The 23,856-nt window shown below is 36.3% G+C and overlaps 2 protein-coding genes across 7 annotated transcripts in view; one reads left to right on the top strand and one right to left on the bottom strand.

The window, feature by feature from the left end:
* The window catches only part of fax (failed axon connections), a 43,555-nt gene extending 19,839 nt beyond the window's left edge, over window positions 1-23,716 (top strand). For 3 of the 4 annotated variants that reach the window (XM_017899910.1, XM_017899911.1, XM_017899912.1), the window contains exons 2-4: window positions 14,539-14,877; window positions 15,203-15,340; window positions 15,417-18,384. In XM_017899910.1, coding sequence (XP_017755399.1) covers window positions 14,539-14,877; window positions 15,203-15,340; window positions 15,417-15,773 — 834 coding nt within the window. In that variant the 3' untranslated portion in view covers window positions 15,774-18,384. Of the gene's footprint in view, window positions 1-14,538; window positions 14,878-15,202; window positions 15,341-15,416; window positions 18,385-23,620 lie in introns of those variants that run through there. The other variant, XR_001890190.1, reaches the window with a different exon arrangement.
* On the bottom strand, window positions 20,424-23,765 carry LOC108547406 (uncharacterized). Of its 3 annotated transcripts, none has more exons than XM_017899914.1 (6): window positions 23,691-23,765; window positions 21,979-22,210; window positions 21,514-21,675; window positions 21,231-21,438; window positions 20,950-21,145; window positions 20,424-20,769 (listed from the first exon to the last, which is right to left on the bottom strand). In XM_017899914.1, the coding sequence occupies exons 2-6, from the start codon at window positions 22,159-22,161 to the stop codon at window positions 20,577-20,579; spliced, it is 942 nt and encodes a 313-aa protein (XP_017755403.1). In that variant the 5' UTR covers window positions 22,162-22,210; window positions 23,691-23,765; the 3' UTR covers window positions 20,424-20,576. The 3 variants fall into 3 exon arrangements, with proteins under 3 accessions (XP_017755403.1, XP_017755402.1, XP_017755404.1); XM_017899913.1 differs by lacking the exon at window positions 23,691-23,765 and adding an exon at window positions 23,179-23,210; XM_017899915.1 differs by lacking the exon at window positions 23,691-23,765 and adding an exon at window positions 23,179-23,210 and having other exon boundaries at window positions 20,656-20,769; window positions 20,954-21,145.
* Window positions 23,766-23,856: the final 91 nt, after the last annotated feature.

Raw genomic sequence — 23,856 nt, 5'->3', positions numbered from 1 at the left:
CAGTAAAATAAAACGTGATATATAATACTACTAGAACTGTCATTAATGTTTCAAGATGTGCAGTGATATTTCATCTTAGTAGAATAATCAGTCGTGGACTTTATAATTATATTTACGTTTTAAATACGACAAATTAGATGTATCGGTAATTACGAAAGTGGCCCAAGTCGTATATGTCTCGTATCGAAATGTTGAAAGTTTCGTGTTTTAAATATACCATAAAGCAACAAAATTAATTAGGATAAAGCTGCAATTTCGATTTAATTTATTTTATTGTAAAGTAAACGAATGCAACGTAAGATAAGCGATAGAGTCGTTTCTTTTGAACTATTTACTTAAGCCACTTCTATAAGTATCGATCGAATCCTTTGGCGCCAAAATTTAAAAAAAGATAACAAAATTTTAGTTTGTAAACAAGCAATTAATTCGAACTTATGATCATGCAAGGATCGAACATAGACTCTCTGGAGGATCACAAAAACGATGGGACACTATATATACATAGACTTATGTACGCAGTAAGAGCAGTAGAAGAAACGAAAACATTGATAGCTGGTGGAGTGGGAATAAGAGAAAGGAAGAAGAGAATAGTAGGGAAAAAGATGGACGATTCGTTCTTGAAGATGTTGATTAGCGGTTAGCCAATCGACATAGCCCAAAACTCATCTATTCCCTTCTCAACGGTTGATTCCATATTGTCTGATAATTCAAGTTAGCTTCCTTCGTGACGACGCTCGTTTCGGGAATGTAGAGTCGTTTAACCTCTGACTCCGTCGCCACACCAGAATCGCGTGAAAAGCATTCGTGGGATTTCGAGCATCTGTCTACGATGTTCTTCGATTCTACTTATCTTCCACGCTGTTTACTGGCCGATCATCGCTGGTCAACGATAATTAGCCGCGAGAAACTATGTCGTTTTTTCCAATTAATGTCTTAACAGGTCGAATCTTAAATATCAATACTGAATTTTTCCTTCAGAAAGTATTTGTAAGAAGATGTTTATTCATATTATCTATTTGGTATTTACATTTTTGATGGTAAGCCTTTGAATATTTGGTTTAGGTTAGTTTAGGTATTTTTGGTTGCAAGTTGTTGAATATTTGGTAAATTTGGTTGTTCATGAGCCACTGAACATTTGGTAGGTTTGGGATAATAATCAAGTAATGTTATACTTGTTACACAAAGTTTCCACTTGATAACGTTTGTTAGTCTCTGGAAGAAAACGACACCAAACATTTATTTAAACAGAATTTGCTTTGGGAATTGAGAGTGAGATTAAGTTTGAAAAATAATACTTTATAATTGATGTGATGTTAGACAGTATGTTTGTAATCTTTTTATTGGATTTTATTGGGCCGCTTGGTCAATAGAATAAACCTAAGGTTTCTCTTCATAGGTTTTGCAAGAAGTATTGATTGTTTTCCTATACCTGAATGGAAAGTAAAATGAAATTAGTTTCGCATCTAAAATGCAACAAAATTTTGGGATGTAACTTACGTACAGTGAGAAGAAAGAAGCATTGAATCTGTTTTTCGCTTGAGCAATGCTTTGTTGTACAGGGTGTTTCACAAAATTATGAAATAGGTAATAATAATAGGTGTTCCAAATTCCAGAGTAATTAAGTAACAATGATTCCTGAAATGTATAATGATTTAATAGATATTAAACATAGGATGTAATTTATAATAGCGTGTAATTACAGATGTAATATATATATATTAAGTAAGATAAAACATATGGTAATTGAAATTGTTGGCACGAAGGTTCATTGTGGTTCCGTGTAGCCGGGTATAGCTTTATCTTTGATCAAAGTTATTGTTGTTTCACCAGGCCATTTTTTCCTGTTTATTCTGATCGATAGGCTATTTATACAAGGTTCTTCACCTCTTGCGGTTTATTTAAATACAATCTCAGATGTACCGATAACGAAGAGCGCTATTGAAAAATTTAAGAACCGTTTAAATAATATTCCTTGTAACTTAAAATAATTTTTTATTCAATATTTAACTATACACAGAATATATCGAAACAATAGGATGTTCAATTTTAATTAGTTAATTGCAATTAATATCATAAAACTCGTCGATAGCAATCCACGTCTATTTAAAACAAATAGTGCACGATTTCTCAGAATCAAATAAACGAACAAAATGGTGGATTTAAAAGCGTAATTAAGGATATATTGCATGACCTAAGCTTAAGGAAAAGGCTTCAAATAAGCAAAGAACCTCTCGTAATTTAACTTACGTCCAATTAAACATTACAAGATAACGATTACAGTCGATCGTGTTCGAGAATTCTTCGGTAGATCGAGTCCTAACCTAAAAGCGTATCTATTTCTCCGTACCATAAAAGGAACACCGGTGCGTATGTTATTTTAATGGAATTATATAACTTTGGCCGCGAAGGGAAATTGAACAGTACCGTTATGTATCGCAGCTGCCATAATCGGACCCCGCCCATAATTAAATTAGCCTTTAATTGGATTACAATGCGACCATACACGGGCCCACGTTTCTGCGCAATGCATCATGGGGGTCCGTGGAAATTTCTTTTCCAGTCGTTCATTAATACAACCTCAGTGTCTGCCACATAAATCCATCGTTGCTCCTCGTTTTCTCTTACAGTATTTTTAGCTAGTCATGCGTGTGCAGATTCGTTGTTTTCTATTTGCTCTTCGAGTCCATCTCTTGTCCCTGTTGGATTCGCATGGTAACCTACTTGAACGTCATGTGGATTCGTAGAAATTTTATATCAGTATCATTTCGATATTTGTTGTATTCTTTTACCATCCTTTGTTCCGCCTCTATTGAATTCCTGTGTTGACCCATCGAATATCATCGACCTCTCTCTATTTTTATATTCAGTCGTAGCAAGAAGTGCTGCAATTTGATAGAAAGTTTCCTATTGAATAGAGAATTTATATTGTATCTATAAAATCGAATCATAGAGTATTTTAATGTCATCGTAATGTCGTATATAAATGATAGGCACCTACGTGAAACGTAGACGATATTTATGTCAATGTGATACATCATGCAGTGGATTAACCTTTGGTTCAATCGTGCCTCCTAAGCGTTACGTTTGCGTTGAATATCATTGAATATCGTTATGATACGTATACAACTAACGCCACGAATTACTTCTTTTATTAAATAAAATTGACCCCGGTCTTTCCAAAGCAAGTCTTCTCCTCTCTTCCAAAAGATTTCGCTTCTAAAAAAAAATTCCTATGAGTATATAATTGTTTAAAAAGCTATAATTACTCTCTTATTCTCATATTCTCATATTTCTACCAAACTACAAACCATCAATTTTTACTCACATGTACTAGAAGAACCATAATAATAATAATAATCGATCTTTCACTCTTCGTATTATTTTAATTCTTTATTTCATGAAACGTTCTTCTAGAAGGTCCAAGTCGTAACTCCCCCTATCGAGAATTTTCCCTTCTTATTCTTTCCCAGTTACAGGGCATTCGGTTCAATGTAGCACAAGCATCATGCCGGCATACCACCGCAATGTACCCAATTTATCCCCTTTGCCACGAGTCTTAATTAATTAATCTTCCAATTGAACCTCATTACTGCTTATCTTATCGCGGTGGAACGCTCGAAAGACTGTACGCGGGCAAACGTTCCACTCTCTGTGGCATTCCTCCACCGCGAGAAATTCGTTTCGTCGCGTGGGTTCATTGCACCGTTTTAACAGAAAAGGAAGAACTAGACGTCGCGATGTAGGTCCGCGTGCATTAGAGTTGACCAAGTGTTTCAGATATCAGAGTATTTGAAATTCAAACCGAGAAGAAGCCCAAGCTACTTCAAGTCGCGACAAATACTTGATTATTCGAATAATGTAGCTCTATACCTCAAATTGTATATCATGATCCTCGTAAGTAGTATAGCTGTATATGGATTACATCCCCACCATTTCCTGGATCCGATCTATCAAAGTCAAGCGTCCTCCGCATTATCTGTGATACGTATCGACAATTCCATGATCTTCATACATATTTTACTGTAATTTTATCTTGTATTTTATATTTTATAATTTATAATTAATTTTATGTTCACAACTTATCTATATTTTATCTTTCTTCACTGTACAAGGTTAATTTACTATACTTTTCTCTCTGTCCATGGTGCAATATAAATCTTACACCTCAAAAGAAGTATACGTGCATAACTGCTCGTTAAATCTTTTTCTCATTAGTAGATATATTCCTCTTGGTATAAAATGTCATCTGCAACAGAAGTGACACTATTTATAGTACATTAAATTATTCGAAATAAAATATAGCTATATCTTTTTAATCCCTTGGCTTACAATATCGTGTGGGACTCGTGGTAATGAGATTGGGCCAAATACGAGTATCACGGACGAGAGCCATGATTGGTAGATAGGGCCCAGCATAAATAACACGAGTCAGTCTCGAGGCCAATTTTCGTCAATGCCTTTCCATCTGAGTTACGTGTTATTCTAAATCATAAGGTAAATATGTTCAATGTTTAGAATATTTTTGATGTATCGCAAAAGACCGGCACATTGAGGATTGCCTCGGGCGGTAGAAACTCTAGTTACACTCCTGGATTTATTCCACCATCCATGTTGCTATCATCCAAATCAATAAAAGTTCTGGAAAACCTATACATCATCCATCGTTCCCACGTAGTCGCAGAAATCCATTGAAAAGTCTTCGTAAATCCCCACTCGTGTGTACCACGTCTAGCTTCTATCTCGGGAACAAGAAAAGACTCGTGTCCCCTAGTGAGTTTCGTTCTACGGTGGCAACCCTTATCAAGGATACGCGATGCCGTAATCGCGTGGAGTGGATGATAGCGTGGCAGGCCTCGAACGAGAAGACGCTTCCTTTGGTTCTGTTCCATTGTCCAGATATCAAGGAAGAATTATCTTGAAAGTTTCGTAAGACGTCTCACGCGGCAATGAAGGAAGTTCATTGTTCGATGGCCGACAATCTATCGGAACGCGGCCATAGAAATAGTAACTTCTAGATAATTCTGTACACGATGAGAAACCGAGGATCCTTATCTGTTCGATAGGTCGGAATTTTCTTCTTGCGTGATAGGGGACTCATTTAAAGCCGTGGCTGTTGTATAATTAAGTAGAGATACAGCGAGGATGGACTCAGTGTTTTCTAGATACGTTTGGTGTTTTTCTTTTTTATTTCTTATGGTGGTTGTTCTTGTCAATAAGATTTATTTTATATTGATCTTTTGTTTTAAAAATATGTGCAGTTATAAAGTGATCGTATTAGATATACATATATATAGTATATTTATCTTTATATAATTATCTTTTATTTAAGAGAGATAAGGATAGTTGAGAGATAAGTGATCACCAGAGTCTGGTATTTTATCTATTCCTTTAGCTCTAGTGATGATTTTGTGTTATAGATTATAATTAGTTAGGACATTGATTAGCTATTGTATATTTTATAAAAGAAACACGTACTGTGAAGTTACGTAGACTAATGATAAAATCACTATAAGAATAGGGCTACATGCAATTCTGTGCTTTGATTTAGTAAAATGTTCAAATCGTTAATAGAAACTTTAATTATAATCTAATCTTTCTTGGTCCAATTCATGCTCATATGTCGATTAAACAGTAACTTCGGTTAAACAAAGGCTGAAGTACCATTTTCTTATCAAGAACTCTACTATGACTAATATTAGAATAGTCTTTATGTAACACAGGCAAACAAATTCTATCTCATAATTTATTTCACAGAATAAGCTTATTCAAATAACTACCTACTTATCTTCAAATCTCAACTATCTATTTATCTTCAAATTTCAATATATCTACGAAACACTAAATCTATGCAAAAAAGCGTGTACTTTCCAAAATAAAACAATGTATTCATCCTCAACTTTGAATCTCAGTAACTTGGCGGTAAAACCATCTACTAGCACGTCGTTTCACACGACGCCAAAGAGGCGGTAGCCCGTGAAACGACGGCGCTGTTGCTCGTTGACGCGGAAACGTGGCGAACAAGGTGAACTATCTGGACACACACGTGTTGAACTGCTGGCCGACATGTGCGGCATCGAGTATCGATACGTTGAGGTAGGCCGGCCACCGACCTCTCTACCGAGTTCTAGACTCAACTCGCTCCGAGCGAACTCGTTCTCCACTCTCGACCAGTGTCCCGTCACTGCATTTTTATCGTCTAGACGTGGCCCTGTTCCACAGACGTGATCGAAAGGGTCTAACGGTCATCAATCGAAATGGAATTATATGTTTCTTAATAGAGCATCTAAAAGATCCAAATGCACCCTTCTTCATTGTGTAGTTAATATTTTCTAAACGCGTATCTGTAAAAAGATGAATTTCAGAACACAGAAACTTATATTTATATAGATAATAAGTGCATATAAGCATATATAAATCATAGAAATCGATATATTACAAATTAACGCCTTTACCTACAATATCTTGTGAAACTTGTGGTAAGGGGATTGGGCCAAATACGAATATCACAGGCGAGAGCCGTGAGTCGTATACAGGGCTCAATGTAAACATAACAGGTCAGGCTTATGGTTAATTTTTTTCGGTGTTTTCCTGTCTCAGTTGCGTGTTATTCTTCGTCGTGTTCGCAGGAAATTGCTCGATGTATCTCAACGTGTCCGACGTTGCTGTTGACCATGGCACACGCCATTGGAACTTCAATGGTTAGGCAATGGGTTAATGAAGTGTCTAAAATATCCTGCATGCAGATAATACTATTGTATCAAACGAATTAGAATAACTAGTTTCAGGCACTTTATTTTTGCCATTATTAAAAGCTGCAGATAGCTGACCTTTAGTTGTATATACTGACTTATATTCGTTATATCACTTTAATTATTGTCATTGTTGTATAGTATATTTAATTATATATTACAGGTTCATAATTTAAATTTATCATCACGCTCGATGAATAGGAATTTCTCCTTCATGAATGAACTGTTGCATAAAAATTAGATCGTCACGTTCGTGCAAATATGGCACACATTTGTGAAACAGCGTTTAATCGATATGCACGAATGTTAGTCTTATCTGGGTGGATGTAACTTAGCATAGAAGGTGGACGTTTAGTATTCAGGCTTGCAGGAGTAGCGCGGTGAATGTTAATTGCAGGCCTGCCATTCAAGCAATCTTTTTAAAGGATTCTCATAATTTCCTACTTCCACCGGTCAAAAGTGTTTATCGTTCGTTAAGTAGGCGTTTCGGAATGAATGTAGCCGGGGATCTTCATTATACATGTTCGTGCTATGAAGAAACCGTTGTTCACCATAATTAACGCTGCAATCTCATGATGGTAAATGGATCCTTAACCCTTTTAATTTTTAAAGTAAGGTCAATTTGGGTCAAATAAAAAATTGTACCGAACCGAAATGAAATGCTGTTCATTAAAAAAATATTTCTTCAATTAGTATCTCGTACTTCATTCAGTTAATTTAACGGATCGTTTAGCTTCGTTGAATAGATTATCCACGTTCATTTGGTCCAGTAGGAAAAAAGTACAAATTGTACAAAGCTAGAAAATAAAAAGTTATCAGTATAAAAAAATTGAGAACTTTACCAGTAAACTAATAAAATAGAAATTAGTAATTCTGACCTACTCCTTAGACAGACATTATCTTCATACACAATCTCCATTATCGATCACTTAGACGCTAAAAGTAATTTTTCCAAATTAAGATAATCATTAAGAAATTGAAACAATCGTTTAAAAGGCACAACGAACCATTTGTGTCTATTATACTGTATTCTATCAGTCATAGACTGGAGTATCAGGAACACAAGCACGCAGCGTGTACGCTGTCTGTTAAAATTTAATTGTATGATTATGGATCGGAATTTCGTAGCAGGGGGGCAGACAACGAGCAGAAGATTAGGCGGCACAGCGAATCCAATCTTCTTCCAACTAATTCATGCTCATAGACTTTTCAGATTCGTCGTAAGTGATGCAGACTGTTGCATCCCACATTGGGGTACGCATTACGTAGGATTTCCTTCTGCTATTCTCTTGGCAGGAGTAATTGGCACGTAAGTGTAGTCTCAAGATTCACGGTTCCCCTTCTGTAAAATTCTATCAAGCAATGAGGGTTCCTAATCTAGAAATAAAGATACATTTATTATTACGTTCACATGGTAGTTGGTATACGATTTTTGGAAAGATTTGTATAGTAAAAAATGTTAAAAAAAATATCTTTTCTAGTATAATCAAAAATTGGTAATACGAGTCAAAGAATTTATAAAAAATTTGCCCCAGGAAAATCACGGCAGAAAACCAGAAAATCTTCACACCTACTCATTACGGACAGTGTCAACGAGCTCTCCTTGTCTCACCTCTCCTCACCCCGTATCGTTTTCAGCCTCCTAATCCCGCGAAGTTAATCGGCAGTGAAGACCACGAACAGAATAAGGGCCACTCGTTTTACAGCTTCTGAACATCGCGACGGGGCGCCCATTAGGAATATTTATGGGGTACACGATTCTGTCACGTCCAGAAAGTCTCTGTTTCTCCTTTATACCCCTCTCTATCTTTCTCTCTTTCTGCCCATCCGTGGATGTAATCGAGCGATGGGGTCATTTGTTAACGGTTAGATAGGCGGCCAGCCTGGTGTGTACGAGTTAGACACGAGAATGGGGACCACTTTCAGTCCTCTCCATTACGGAGGTGTATCGGCAGTCTCGAAAGGTCGAAGCGCATCAAAGTGACCGGGCTACGGCCATTTTACGCAACAAATTGCTCATTGTTCGCGGGATACGCAAAAAAAAGTGCTGGGGGAACCACTTTCCGCTCTTCGTATCCTAGGGTATTTTCCGCGAGAGTCGTCAACGACGAGACCATTGTCAGATACGCCGTGCAATTTCGCGTTTCCTCTTTTCTCGAAGCTGCTCGTGAAACGTAGATGCTTAACAAGGGATACTGCCTCTTTTTCAGTTAACTTGACATTGTTCTTGTTGGAGATGTAACAATTTCCCTGCAAAACGAGGCATCTTTTATTGTACCATCTTTAATAGATATTATTAACTGAAGTATTCCGTAGTAATAGGTATAAAAATCGTGCCACGTTAAAGTGGAACTCTAAAACCTTCTACCATGTTTGTCATTGAATGTTTTCTAGTCAATCGCAGAGAAAATTTCCTTTTATAAAAACCTTGTAACATATTTCGCAAGTTGTTCCTATAAAATATCAATGAGATATTCTACTTGATAACTTTCCTTTGTCATAACAGCGTCGAAGTAGTTCTGTACTTATTAGGTGACTATAAAGAGACAGTTTGCAAACTTAGTTCCAACGGTGCTCGGGCATGAATTACACCCCGTATAGCATCTATATATTTCCCTATGAGTCATGCGTGACTCATCCCTTGTATATCAAATAATAATTTTGTATTCATGTGCGATTAGAATCGTCCATAGCATCCCTTGCATCATCGGGTCTGCTAACAGGAGCAACCTAAGGGTAGGAAGAAATTTCATTCAAGAAAACTGTCTGACTCATCGTGACCGCTGAACGATTAGTAATTCCACGGCTGCCAGTGACAGTTTTCGGACCAGCACCAACGGTTAAAGCGGATTTAGGTTTAGCGAGTTCGGTATCAAAGACACTCTTAAGTATAGATGTCGGCTGCCAAGTGGCAGGTTCGTTGGACTTGGCAGTCACGGCTGCGTTTGCTTTCGTTTTCGGCCGATCGGTTCTTCCCGGCAGCGGCCGACTTTACAACATAGCTAGCCTTGTGTAGTGAAACTATTTTCACGTGCACAACCATTCACCTCTCGCCGGTATTTTCATCGAGTCGACGTGTTCCGCCATTGATAGCCGGCCGACATTTCTGCACGACGTAGGTGTCGGTGAACGCGCGCTTTCCTCTTGTAATGGCAAACAATAGAAACCTCGTGGTAATAATTATGCCCCTTTGTATGTACCATGCCATTTCTAATTGTTTTTCGAAGATCGTATAGTCATGCTGGAAAATATGCTACGTTAATTTCTTGGGTGTAACGGAGGGTTATAGTGAGGTTAATATAGATAGTATGATAAAGGTAGTTAATGGTTACTTATGGAATCATGGATATGTTTATCTCTTCTGCATGTTACACGTGTAAAAGGATGTTATGAAATATGTCGCTGTTCTGTTTTATATCGAGAAAAGCATAGTATCGCTGTGGTCTGTGAATAGGTATATTTGATGGTGAAGTTGGGTTATTCTGAGACATATTGTGGTATAATTAGATGAAGGTTCGACATTTGACGGGGAGAGAAGTCACGATAGCTGGGTCGTTGGTTTAATGTTCACATTTTGCACACATCTGGCGCATGTGCTACACGCTTGATGGATTCTGAGTATGTGGATGATATTATGTAAAGTTGCAGGCAGGATTTTCTCGTATATCTTATGTGTATATTTAGATGGATATAAACTGCCGTCAATGAATCTTCTAAATGTAAATGTAGAATATTACTTAGGCGTCTGTAGCGTTTTAGAGAAAATAGATATTCTCAAAATGTAAATCGCCCTCAAATAAGAAAAACTTTTCCTAGTTTCAACTTTTCCACGTTTCCTCGCTCTAATGTATGTCCATATTTTCCTGGAATTAAAAAATTTGAAATGTCTTAATTTCTGTATTCTTAACAATCACTCAAATATTTCTTCCTAATCAACGTCAAAAGTGTATATTCAACTTCCAAAAAACAAAGCAAGTAAAAAGCCAAGAGAGGGAGAGAGAGAAGGAGAAAGCAAACGAGGTGGTCCTATTGGTCCTTGGTGTAGGGCTGTGGCAAAAGCTCACTGTTAGCTGGCACTGGAGCAGCCAGCAACCAGCAGCAGCTAGCAGCATCCCGTACGATCAATACGCAGCGCAAGCTGCGAGCCACTACGTGAAAATACAGCAACGACTACCATGATCGTCACCGACGAAGACGATGACACGACTACTACGTCCATGACGAGGACTGCCTACGTACGATACCACGGCATAACGGCTTGGAGCCTCTGGGAGAGGAGGAGGAAAGGGAGGAGGACGTTGCCAGGCGACGGAAGCTGCCTACCGCCAGAGTTCATCGTCCTCCGGCATGTTTCTTCTCCCTTCCACCCACCCATTCACCCTCCGTTTATCCTTCTCCTCCTCTTCCCCCTCGCTACTTGACTTTGTCTTGTTCTCGCTCTTTCTCGTTTTTCATGTTCTCTCTCTTTTCCTCTCCCTCTCTAACCCCACGCTTTCCCCACTCCTTGATGGTTCGGTGTTGTACCACTCCCTGATTCCCTCTCTGGCTTCTCTTTTACATTCTCGTTCCTTCTCGTCTCATCTTTTTCTTTTTCGGACTCTTCTTTTTCCAATGTATGTGACTCTTTTTTGACAGTTTCGTATTTTCCACGTCGATTCTTGATTTGGTCGATATTTTTCCTCTATTTTTCTATTCGATTTTCTCTCCACTGTTTCTGCAGCTCTATCGAAGTCTAGTTCTCCTGGAATGTTTCTCGTCTAAAGAAAATTACTTTGGTTAGTTATCTCTCCCTTTGACTCGCTCCCCTTCCCCTCTCGCTCTTGTCTTACCTTCACGCATTTATTTTTTCCTTTCGCGTCGGTTTGTTTTCCCCCTTCAACCCCAGCTCCCCTCGTTGTGCAAGCGAACGTATACAGAGAATACGCATGCGCAATGGACTCGTGTATATACATCCGACTCGACTGGAATCGCGAGAGGAGGGCAGCTGCCCCGCGGTAATTTGTACTCCACCTACCTTCCGCCTCTGCTCGACTTTTCATCTCTCGAAATTGATACACGCTTCTCTGCGATATTCAACCGGCGGTTCACTCTCTTTCTCCCGGTTATTATGCGCGTTTGAATGCGTGCGGACGTTTTTAACGATCGTCGTTGGCTGCTGGTGCGCCGCGATCACTACGCCATCTACGAAACCGTGGACCTGCGAATTAATCAGTACCGACCGCGTTCATCGATTTTACGCCAGAGGATATTTAATTCCGCTACGGCATATCGGGTTTTCGCGCTTTCTGCTCAAGTCATTGCCCTGTTCGGGTACGGCTTCCGCGCCTATCACGTCCTTTTTTCCATTTACTGTCGTCGTACGGTGTACGATATTTGTTTCAAACACACCACGCGAGTTCAATGTCCAGCTTGAATGCTCGTTTCCAATATTATTCCAACGAACAGTGTATCTACTCCATATTCCTATATCTCTCCTTCAGTTGTGCATGTGTATCAGTCCCTCTTTTTTTGCCCTCCAGTTTAAGCTTCTCTTTTTTTCGATTTGCTTTCCCCTTTGATTGTTTGTCTTTTTTTCTCTTGTTTCTTTTCCCTCTTCGAGTTTCTCTCCCTAGATTTTTTCTCCCTGAAATTCGTATTGGGATATATCCTCTGTCGCTCTTCTCTTTTCTCTCGTCTAACTTCTTTCTCCTCATCACCCCTCCCCACCTTCCACCTTCTACTCCCACCCCTTGTGCCACCCGTTCGTTATTCACCATTATCACGACGCGCTAACATTGCAAAACAGCCGTTGCACCTCCATCGTCGTCGTCGCAAACGTCGACGTTTCCATCATCGCTATTATCACTCACACACAAAGATGCGCACGGAGGCTGCGTATTGCAGTCTTTAGGGCCTGTCCTCACGCCCCCTTCTCCGAACCCAGAGATCTTCCTATTCGACTTACTTTCGTTTATTTCCGATGACGGTGCAGCTGCACCCGGTACTCGCTGATTGCCGACGATGATGAGCTCTTTCCGAAGAGATATTCCCACGTATATATCGCGACGTTGTTCCCCTTTTCGTGGGACCGGACTCGATGCTCCGGTCTCTTCGTGCGTTATTGTACGGTTAATTCAGGTGATTTCTATAGACACGAACGCACATGGTCTGTTCCACTTGTCGATTCGTAATTGACACGAGAATCGTTTTCTCGGCAATTCCTTGTCCCTGTATCGGCCACGGTTTCGCGTCTTATGCATTGGTCCTGTGGATCGACAGCGACGCCATGCGGTATTTTATGAAATTATTCAAGACGATACAATGTAGTTGTATACACGTACGATTTTATATTTAAAACGGAATAGATTAAAAACTTACCTACATTAAAACCAGTAATTTTGTGTAAAAGTATGCAGAATACATTGGGGAAGTTGTATCCATATTTCGTCTAATTCTCCTTTCATCGTCGTGGAATAGTTTTGCATTAAATCATACAAAATTGTATCCACTAGACATGTCAAGAAATGAACACTAAAATGCATATACGTTATGTCATTTATCATTGTGTGCCAATTTGCTTAAAGAAAGTCGCAAATCGAGAAATTCTAGGTCACTATTCATTCACAATAAAATGTGTTAACAGATGGCTAACAAGTAGCTAGAAAGTTGCTTATGTACTCAGGTGAAATCTCAGCAATATAGATGTTATTCACATGACAAATGTTTTAAATTGTATCTATTGTAAACTAAGATTGAAAAAAGCGGTCCACATCCATATTAATTTTCACTTCTGTCGATTCTTTGTTATATCAATCATATTCAATGATTGATTTTAACTAACTGGAATTTTAATATTCTATTTATAGAAGATCAATTTATTTTGTAATATTAATCAATTCTCTTCAAAATCGTTCCCTTCTTCACACTTCATAAAATATAAACATCTTCTATAAACGTATATCATTGTTATCAATGCCACTTGTAACATAATCCACCTGTAAAGGACACCAGATATCTTATTGACTTATGATGTACTCCATATGTAGCGCTGGGGTGCATATAAATAGAAATGTGTGGATGTAGGTGTAGTAATTATTTGTATATACTCAGTGACTAAACTATCCGAAAACTTTAACCTATCTTTCATAATATCGTACAATATTTTAATCACTTACAAAATTCACATCGACAAAGAGAAATAACCTTCTTCCTTGTGGAAAGTAATGGAAGAATATAAAGCTGAGAAAGTATTTTCATGTGCGGCGTTAGGATTTGAACTCGAACCAAACTCCACCAGAAGCGAGCGCCTTAGTCATAACGCTATCGAAGCCCCTTGGTGTTCCTTTACTTTTTCCGGTCTTTTTCCTGTGAATCCACCATTTGTATCGCAAGGGCTTCCGAATCCACGCGCATGCGCTTTCAAGCACTGTGTTCCAAATATTCAGTGTAATAAATTACGTTTACATTTTCGTTTATTTTTCATTTACGTTTATGTACCAAATGAAAAACTTAATATTGTACAACGCATAAAACACGAAAAATTGTATTTTCGTTTTGATAGAAATAATAATCAAAATTGCAATAAGTAATTCCATCTCCATCTAATAAATAATCAGCTGTCGTATCGAAAATGTTAGTAATTTCAAATCACGGCGTATGTTTTCATGATGGATAATTGAACATATCGAATATTTATAGCGAGAAATTGCAAACTTTTAAATTTTCCGAATTGAAAAGTTAGTTTTAACGATTAATGACGTTGATGAAAGGAAAAGATCAAAAATTTTAGTTTTTTTCGTGATTGTTGCAGAATGTGGATCATAAGATGAAGTTCCGCTCCAAGAAAGGCGGGTTGCCGTTTGTCGAACTGAACGGCGAAGAAATTGCGGACAGTACGATCATTCTTCGCGAGTTGAGTCAAAAGTTCGGCAAGGACCTGGATGCCTCCCTTACGTCTGAGCAACGAAGCGTTTCTCATGCAATGATATCGATGATCGAAAACCACCTAGTTTGGGTAGTCATGTGCTGGCGCATCAAGAATCTGGATCAGGTTCTGAAGGGTTACAAGGTGAACCTTCAGCACGTGCTCGGCACTCGTATTCCCAATGGCATTCTCAACTTTTTCTTCAAGCTTACGTTTGGACGTAAGGTAAATCTTACTGTTGCATTTACAAAATGTTAAGTATCCTGTATCAATTATTATGTTTTGATTGGAAAAGCAGAACACAGAATTTTTAAAATCAATATTAAACTTTCCTCATTTGCAGAAAAGAAATGATCTTGATTGATGAGCTCTGACATGAACTGTATCTAAACGCATCATTAAATAAAAATGATTTTTAAGCATCACTTGATGTTAAAATTCGTTGAAGTAACAGTTAAATTAAATTGAATTAATATTATGAATTAATATTAAAATAGAATGTTTCGGGCATTTAAATTAACCTACATGTACCAATGTACGAATGTTCCAGGGTGCAAAGAAAGTAAAGGCGCAGGGTATGGGTGTGTATTCTCCAGAAGAAGTGTCCCAATTTGGTTGCGCCGATCTCAAGGTTCTTTCCGACATGCTTGCTGACAAACCCTTCTTTTTCGGGGACGAACCGACTATGGTAAATTTTAATTTATTCATCAAAATCATGTTTATTCGATTTCTCATGAACTACTTTGTTACCTCGTTCGAAATAGTTGGATGTGGTGACATTCGCGCATCTTGCCCAAATTCTCTACATCGACAAAGACACGCCGTACAGTCTGCGGGACTATATGCAGGAGAATTGTCCAAACTTGGTGGGGCACTGCTCGCGCATGAAGGAGCGATGCTTCCCGGATTGGGATGAGATCTGCTCCACCCTTGACATGAACACGCATTTACCGAAACCGGAGAAACAGGAGGAGAAGGAAGGCAAAGAGGATGTAAAGGAGTCGAAGGAATCAAAAGAGGAAAAGGAGGGTGACAAGGAAAAGGCGGATAAAGAAGAGAAAGAGCTGGAAAAGGACAAGGAGATAGATGAGAACAAAGAAAAGGAAAAGGAAGGGAAATAAGCTGTCTCGAGAGGACATGAAGCAAATAAGTCGTTCAAGAAAAGGGAAAAATGGAAAAAGAAGATTCAAAACTGAAGAAAATTGGGGGTGTGATCTGGTGAGATATAAAGAGGGGGGAGGGGGGTTGAGAAAGAAAAGCAAGGGTGGGTGGAAGAATGCGTGTGTATGTGTGCGTGTGTGAAAGCTATCGTGTGAATGATTGATAGCAAGAAGTAGAAAAGGAGAAAAAATGCGTGTGTGAAAGAAAGAGAGAGAGAAAGAATGTGCGTATGTGTGTAGAAAGCATGAGTAATAAAGAAGGAGGGGTTAGACTGTGCGTGAAAGAGCGAGCGAGAGAATCAACGAGTGTAAGAAAAAAAGGGTAGGGGGATTTCAGGTTTAGAGCTCTCTACTTATACGTATAGATATTAATAGATTCATAATGTTAAATACTTCGTTTATATACGTTCGTAACACGTTACGCCATTTCTCATCGACACCCCAGCACACCCGAATCGAACAACAAACTTTATTATTATATTCGACCCAGGGCCCTTTTTCCCCCCACGAAAAGTAATATAAGATAGATAAAGCGAGAAGAATAATAACAGAACGGGGCTATCTCATAAGTCATTAGAATATCGTAGGTTTGCAATATATCAAATGCAATAGCCTGACACATTCAGGTGTGTGAGAGATCTTCAATGAACAGTGGCCAAAATGAATGCATCGTACCATCGTGCAAACAGACATGATGTGTGTTGTATACGATGCAGTTTAATGCAATGGAGCGAGATCATTTATGGTTACGATACACGACGATAGATAGCACCCCTGACACTGATTCAGGGAGAAGGCGTCTTGCGGTCGTTTCTTACACCATTGGCTCTTACTGTGCAAAATGAGTTACGTACCTAGCGTTCCAGCAACGTACCGTATATCACATTGTGATCTTCGTTTGATCGTATTCTTTAATTGCATATACGTTCGTAATTTTAGAATTACTATTCGGTACACAAACTTTTATTCCTTTTAATCATTGGTTTCAGACAATCAGACTTCATTTGAATTATCATTTGATAGGTGATATAGTTTCCTTTCTGATACATTTGAATGCACGAGTGATTTCTGAAAAATCGTTTTTCACGCAACAGTAATCAGAGATCAAGTATCGAATCGTCATATGTGTCAGAAAGAAGGACGATGTCTATGACTTTACCTTGAATTTTCATACTTTTTATATTTCTTTGTATGACTCATTTCGAGTAAAATGTTCTCGTGCCCACATACGTCGAATTACGTACTTTTTACAATTTATTGACAACGTCCCTCCGACGAACGAAGAATCATCAGCGATTACGGATCGGACAGTAAATGATGATATTTACGATAATTTGTATATTATTAGAGATATTCGTATCGCGTTCACACGGATGCAATCCGAGTGACGGCGTCGCCGGAAGCGGAAACGGCGCTGTCGTCACGTCTTAAAGTCGTTTAGGCGCTTTGTTTCTTCTTTTTCTTTCGTCGAGACAAAAAAAAAGATACAAATAAAAAATAAAGAAACTCGAAAAGAGGCACAGGCAACATTAATCTTCTCTGTCTGGGTTTCTTTTCGATATTCGAAAACGAAACAAAAATAAAAAAGAAAAAGAAAAACGAACGAAACGCTGTGCTGCCCCCGTGTGTTAGTTCAACTTTATTAGATGACTTTTTTCTTCGGATGTGTGAGAAAAATTTTACATAACGAAGTAAAAGAAAAAATACAAAAAAGTGTCTTTCACGCATCGAAATGAAGAAAAAAAAAACACATAAACATACACAACACACACACGTACAGACATTTTGATGTATAATGTTATATCGAACGGGAATTGAATGTTTTTTGTACGAGGCCGACTTTTAATAAAACGTTGGCCAGAAAAATAATTCCACGAAGACACGAGGTTAATATAATTAATATTTAAGTAGTTTACTATAATTAAACGACGATTACGATTACATAAAGGACAAATGGAAAAAACAAGTAAGTTAACAATTAGTGTGTGGAAGCTGTTTATACCTTAGGACAACGCATACGTTTACACCCGTGGTTACATTATTATTATTATTAATTATTATGGATTATTACGAGTACGAGTAAAGTAATAAATAATTAAAGATTAGTGACGAGGAAAGGAAAGAAAAAAAAAGAAGTAATAAGAAACACTTGGACAAGACCATAAACGTTGCAAGCACAGTAGGTAGGCATACATCCAGTACAGTAAGATTATTATAAGAGGAATATTAATAATAATTATAATATGACTGCTCGTTTTATGCTCGGCGCTATACATTTCATTGTCATTATTATATCACCATTTATTAACGATATACATACGAACAAATAAAATGTGTTTATAAATATAATGTGATCTTTACGAAATTTTCATCGATCTTTATTGAATGACCCGTTACGACGAATGATATTTTTTAAAATAACAAAAGAGGTTATATTTTATTTTATATTGCCTGTATTGCGACTACCTTTTTCTATTGTGCATTTTGAAACTAGCACGTACTCTGCATGCAAATTAGGTTAGGCGACACGTAATTTAGTTTTACGTTTTTAAGAAAATTTTATTTCTTTTATTGCGGCAAGGAATGTGTGTTATAATCTTTTAAACATTTTCATATTATTTTTCTTTTTGATTATGTTATAAATATAACAAATATGTACATACATCCTGTATAAGTTGTACGATTAGTAATTTTTTTCATAAACTTGATATAAGTTTTATATTGATATATATATACATGAAATTAAAGTAATTAGGATCGAGTAGGAAAATATGTGCATTATGTTATAAATAAGATAAATAAGAATAAAGTATCGATGTTGAGTTAGAGATTTAATAAAATAAAATAACACAAACATTCATGATGGTTTGCTAGTTTGTTCAATGTTAGTTTACTTTCAAGTGCCATAATATGAAGGAGATAAAAGTGAAGGATGAAAGATTTGAATAGAATAAAAGTATGATTGGACCAACTCTTGTTTATTATCTAAAATCTGAAGATGTACATAACAACGAACGATTGGGATAAATCCTGAGGATCGTTTATAATAATACTTCTAATTTGGCTTAACGTTCAACTGTAGCTGTATTCTTTTTAAGTATGTCTATATCGAAAGATTTAACTTAACAATAAATCATAATGTTTCCATTTCCACAATAAAATTTTAAGAATTAAAAAGTTTTACTGTGATTGCTTTTCCAAGAATACAGCTAAATAATACTTTTTTTCATTATAACTTTATTTTACGATTTTCTACTCGGCACTGGGATATGTATAATATTGCTATAATTTAATGCTACGATTAACTTATACATAATTATTCAATATCACTCAGACAGCTTCTTATTTTTTGTATTTTTTAGACTTGCTTATAATTACACATCAATTTTTATTTCCTATAGATAACTAACTTTTCCTAAAATTTGTTTAATTAACTTTCTTCTTAAACGATGTCCACAAAGACTGTTTCGACAGATTTAGTTAACTTTGGAACTAAAAACAAGTTTTCTAATATCAACCATACTTTCTTCATTCTAATATTTATATCAATCTTCTAGATTGCTAGTAAGTTATTTTTCGAATATTCGACTTCTAGATATGTAAAAATAGACGTAAGCAACTAATATCATTATGCATATGGTCCCTACTGGTCCAAAAATATTTTTAATTATGTTCTGAAAATTGTCATCAAAATATAACCGGTAGTCTCATTACCTGTTTTTCTTAAAATGAAAATTAAATATTTTTGTATAGAAGATTAATATTTAAACAAATGTATACTCAAGACTGAGAACAATTTACTGCCAAGTATTTTATGAAACAAAAGGAAATTTAGCATAAACTATATAGCTCTGAATTTCTAGAATAATTTGTCAGACATTTATTTCTATATATATAATCAATTTTTAAAGTTTAAATATATTAATCTAAATATCATGATGGACTCAATTTTTAATCGAGTGCATCATGTACGAGGTAGTGTAATTACGACTTTAACTTTGATTTAATTTTTTACGTTTTTCTATATCTCTTGATACATTAGATCTACGTATAACACGGGGAATATACATTTTGTATTGTAAGAGTGCAGCTTCGGACGCGACTCGGGCATTATTTTCGCATAATGTTTTAACTTACGACTTTACTACATCATTTCAACCACCTGTTTCTTATTAATGCAATAAATACACTGTATCACTACACTGCGAAGATATAAACCTATCTGCCGCTGTGAATAATTATTGTATCGTGTTATATGAATCCGTGTTATAGATAAATCTGCTGTATTATACTTTCGAGAATTTTTAATCTCCTAAACATTGAAAGATATAAAATAAATTTAATTTTGAGTTCAATTTAAAAAATAATTTTTCCAATTTAGTTAACAGACTAGCAAAATATCGTAATACACGTTAATTTCATTATCACCAGTTTACTCCTATTTATTTATACAACAACGGTTTCTGTACTTACTAAACTCAAATTACAAGAAGTTTCAATGTTTGTAATTTGCAAAGTATAAAAAGTGCAATGCCAACAAATTTGTCTCAAAAACATAGTGTATAATTTCTCAATTTACTCCAATTCTTAATTACGTAGAGGTGTATGTAATATAATCATCACTCGTAACCGAGTGAAGCAACTTGAAAAAACAGTGCGAATGATAAAATGCAAAGAATCATGGCAGCCTCCTCAAAAGGCTGTGCTAGCCGTGGATGGCTGCACGCCGGACATCGAATTTGGTCGTCCGGCGTGTGACTATAGCTACGTGGAGGCAGCGAGGCTTATTGATGTCGATTCAGTGACAGCTGAGCGTGGTTTTACGTCCAACGAATCATAAAAAGGAAATTCGCAACAGAAGAGAAATTTCAGGAAGTATGGCACCTCAACGTAGATAGATGGTGGCATTGGTATTAATGGAGATGTGGATTGCTTGTAATAGCGATACTCTGCATTACTAAAAAATGATAAAATATTTTTATATACCAGATTTTGTTAGCACAAATGAAGTACGAGTTACAGAACACATTTTTGAAGATATAATAGAAATTTATCCCAAGGATTTAAAATTGATTTATAACGTGATATATCGACGCGATTGTTAAAGGACTATAAGTACTGAAAACTGAAAACTTACTCACGATACCTCTCATCGGAAGCTCTTTCCAATAGAGGCATTCCAGACAAGAATAGGATGATGAACGTAGTAAAGATTGGAGAGGCTATAGCGATCCATTCAATACCTTCGATTACGTTCAACGATATCACGAAAATACCCCACCATACCACTATTTCTCCAAAATAATTTGGGTGTCTAGATAGCCGCCACAGTCCTATAATAAAATATAATCTAATTTATTATCTTTAAAAGATAGAGATTAATTTAATAAGTTAAAGAGATTTCTGTATACAATGTACCATCATTGCACCATTTGCCATTATTCACTGGATCTTGCTTGAAAGAAAATTTCTGTAAATCGGCATAAGTTTCAGCTAGTAAACCAGTCACGAAGAGGCCCGTACCGGCGCTGTCTAATGTTGTCATAGTTTTAGGGGCTGGTGGTATTTTGTGCCGCGGCGAATTAATGATAATTACCGGTAAACTTACCACATAAACCCATACAGCCTGAAAATATATTTTAATGAGTATATATTTAAAAAAGGAAGATATATATTGTAAATTATACAACACTGATATTACCTGAAATGTCCAAAACACAGCGAAACGTATCACATTGCTGCGGCGATCTTCAAACCTCTTATCACGACCAATTTTGATAATTCTATACAACAGATATCCGGAAAGACGAACACCCCATAAGCACACAAATATGGTAACCATAAGCTGTCTGCTATCATAAGGCTACAAAATATAAAAAATAATATATACAATCATAAATAACGTTATTTTTTATAGTATTTAATAAAATGAATTTGATACAGAGATTAATGACTTCTAAAAACCAACGAGAGTATTCAAATTATCGCCTAATGGCGCCATTGTTGGCAGCCATGAATCTCTTGAAAACAAACTATCCTAAAGAAATAAACTATGGCGATTGAAACAAACGTTTCAATGTTTCTTCCCACTAGTTTCTGATTAAACGATTCTCTTGTGTTCATTTGCATGCACACGTGCACAGAAGTGGTTTTATTATTAGAATACCTTGCCCACTTGGCCGAGAAAGAAAGTGAGAAGGGCGAGGATGATGAAGTTTGTGCCGCCAGCAAAATCCGTCAGCTTGTCCAGTTGGAAAGTCGCTGCAATCGTGAAGAAGATGATTTGCATTCCAACGGTGACAATCGCGCTTACCGCAAAGTGGTCCTCGTCCAAAATATCGACCGCCATTGATCCTGGTTGATTACCCACCCCTACGTTCGATGAACTATTTTCGAATCTGAAACCGTTAATGAGTTGTTACATTGCTGTTACACTTTGCCGTGTTAATAGAAAAAAGGTATTCATTGCTTGACTATAATTTTGTATTTACGATGTAATTAAATGTCGTGACATTTTTCAAAACTTTTTTTTACTTTAATTTTTTTTAATGAGAATTATTTTCGCAATGTATTTAGTGCTTTATCTTTTTTAATTTTCTTTAATATCGTTTATAAAGTGTTTCAGAAATTTATGTTGCTTTGACACTAATAGTGTAGATAGAACAGATATACTATATTGCAACGTTAAAGAATGAAGTTGGTATAGTAGCGTTATAGCTAGTAGTACAAGCAAGAGTTTAAGCAGACTTGTGAGGATTGTATATTGACACAAAAACTAGATACCTGACATTTATATGATTCTATTTTTTCATAAATGCCCTTGATATAGGTGTTTTTCATTTATCGATTATACTGCTTCGTATATGTATAGTAGCATTGTTTAACAAGTACATTAATTTTCTAAAATCACAGTACTTGAAAATGAGGAAAGAGTATTAGTAATTTTATTTCACAATTTAAATTGTTTCATCTGTGGTCATCTTCCAACAAAATAACTTAACAAAAATTTTTAAACATGTAAATATGTAATGCAAGAAATTTTTAATTAAAATTTTAATTAAAAATTTTATAATTTATTCTTTATTCTAATTTATTCTTCAGGAAAATAGCTAATGCTGTTGTATATTTTTTTATTTCTACAAATAAAATCTGATTGTGTTAATTACATCCGCAACATACAGCGTCGCAATGCAGTTCATTATCATTCATTATTCCTATAAGAAAAATTTGAAAAAGAACATACTACTTCCCTTATGACACATATTCATAATATTTAAATAATATATTTTATTTGAAATATTGGAATCATATAAATTATTTTCTGTCAGAAAAGTAGAAAAACAAAAATGTCATTATTTGCACTTACCGTCCTTTGATTCGAAACTTTTGCATTGTACAGTCACGATTTAATTTTCAATCAATTATAAAATAAAAAGCAACATTTTCTTTAAAAGAAGAAGCCAAAAAATCATTAAATATCGATTACTTATTTAAAACGGTATACATTTCTAAAAATTCACATTTATTTTCACTTTTCAGCTAACACGAAAAATTGTTAGTAATTTTCAATATCAACATAACAAGAAACAACTTCTTTAATATTATCAATTAAAAATAATATTAGCACCATTCACAAACTCAACCATCACAGTGTCGCCAAAAATCGAAGGTAATATCGTTAATCGTTGTTCGATTAATCATCTTCAAGTTCAACATCAAACATGAGATAAATGGAAGTCACACGAGCCACTGTCACCTTAATAATGCCACAAAAATTTCAGCTAATCTAGAATATATTTATTTCACAGAACCGTCGAATTTCTGGTTAACAAAGAACGCTGTCTGTGCAAGATACATCGGTTAAGGGGAAACGATTACCTCAATAGAGAGGAACCTCATCGTAGCAACTGGCAAAACGGGAGAACCTGCTTCCACCCGCAACGACAGGCAGCAGCAGGACTACGAGGGGATTCAATGTCGAGTCTAAAACGAGAAACCCATGATCACGTGCTATGAGACGACTGAGAGCGTATCGGACGCTCTT

This window comes from Eufriesea mexicana, unplaced genomic scaffold (assembly GCF_001483705.2).
Source record: "Eufriesea mexicana isolate 0111107269 unplaced genomic scaffold, ASM148370v2 scaffold1018, whole genome shotgun sequence".
Classification (NCBI taxonomy): domain Eukaryota; kingdom Metazoa; phylum Arthropoda; class Insecta; order Hymenoptera; family Apidae; genus Eufriesea; species Eufriesea mexicana.
This window is presented reverse-complemented; position numbering and strand designations above follow the sequence as displayed.

Excerpts from the sequence above, each read along its gene's own strand:
- LOC108547406 (XM_017899913.1), bottom strand. The coding sequence starts at position 23,204 with ATGCAAAAGTTTCGAATCAAAGGACG. Across the intron at positions 22,211-23,178 it reads AAGTTTCGAATCAAAGGACG|ATTCGAAAATAGTTCATCGA; the intron begins GTAAGTGCAAAT and ends TAACGGTTTCAG. Across the intron at positions 21,146-21,230 it reads TGGCAAATGGTGCAATGATG|GACTGTGGCGGCTATCTAGA; the intron begins GTACATTGTATA and ends ATTTTATTATAG.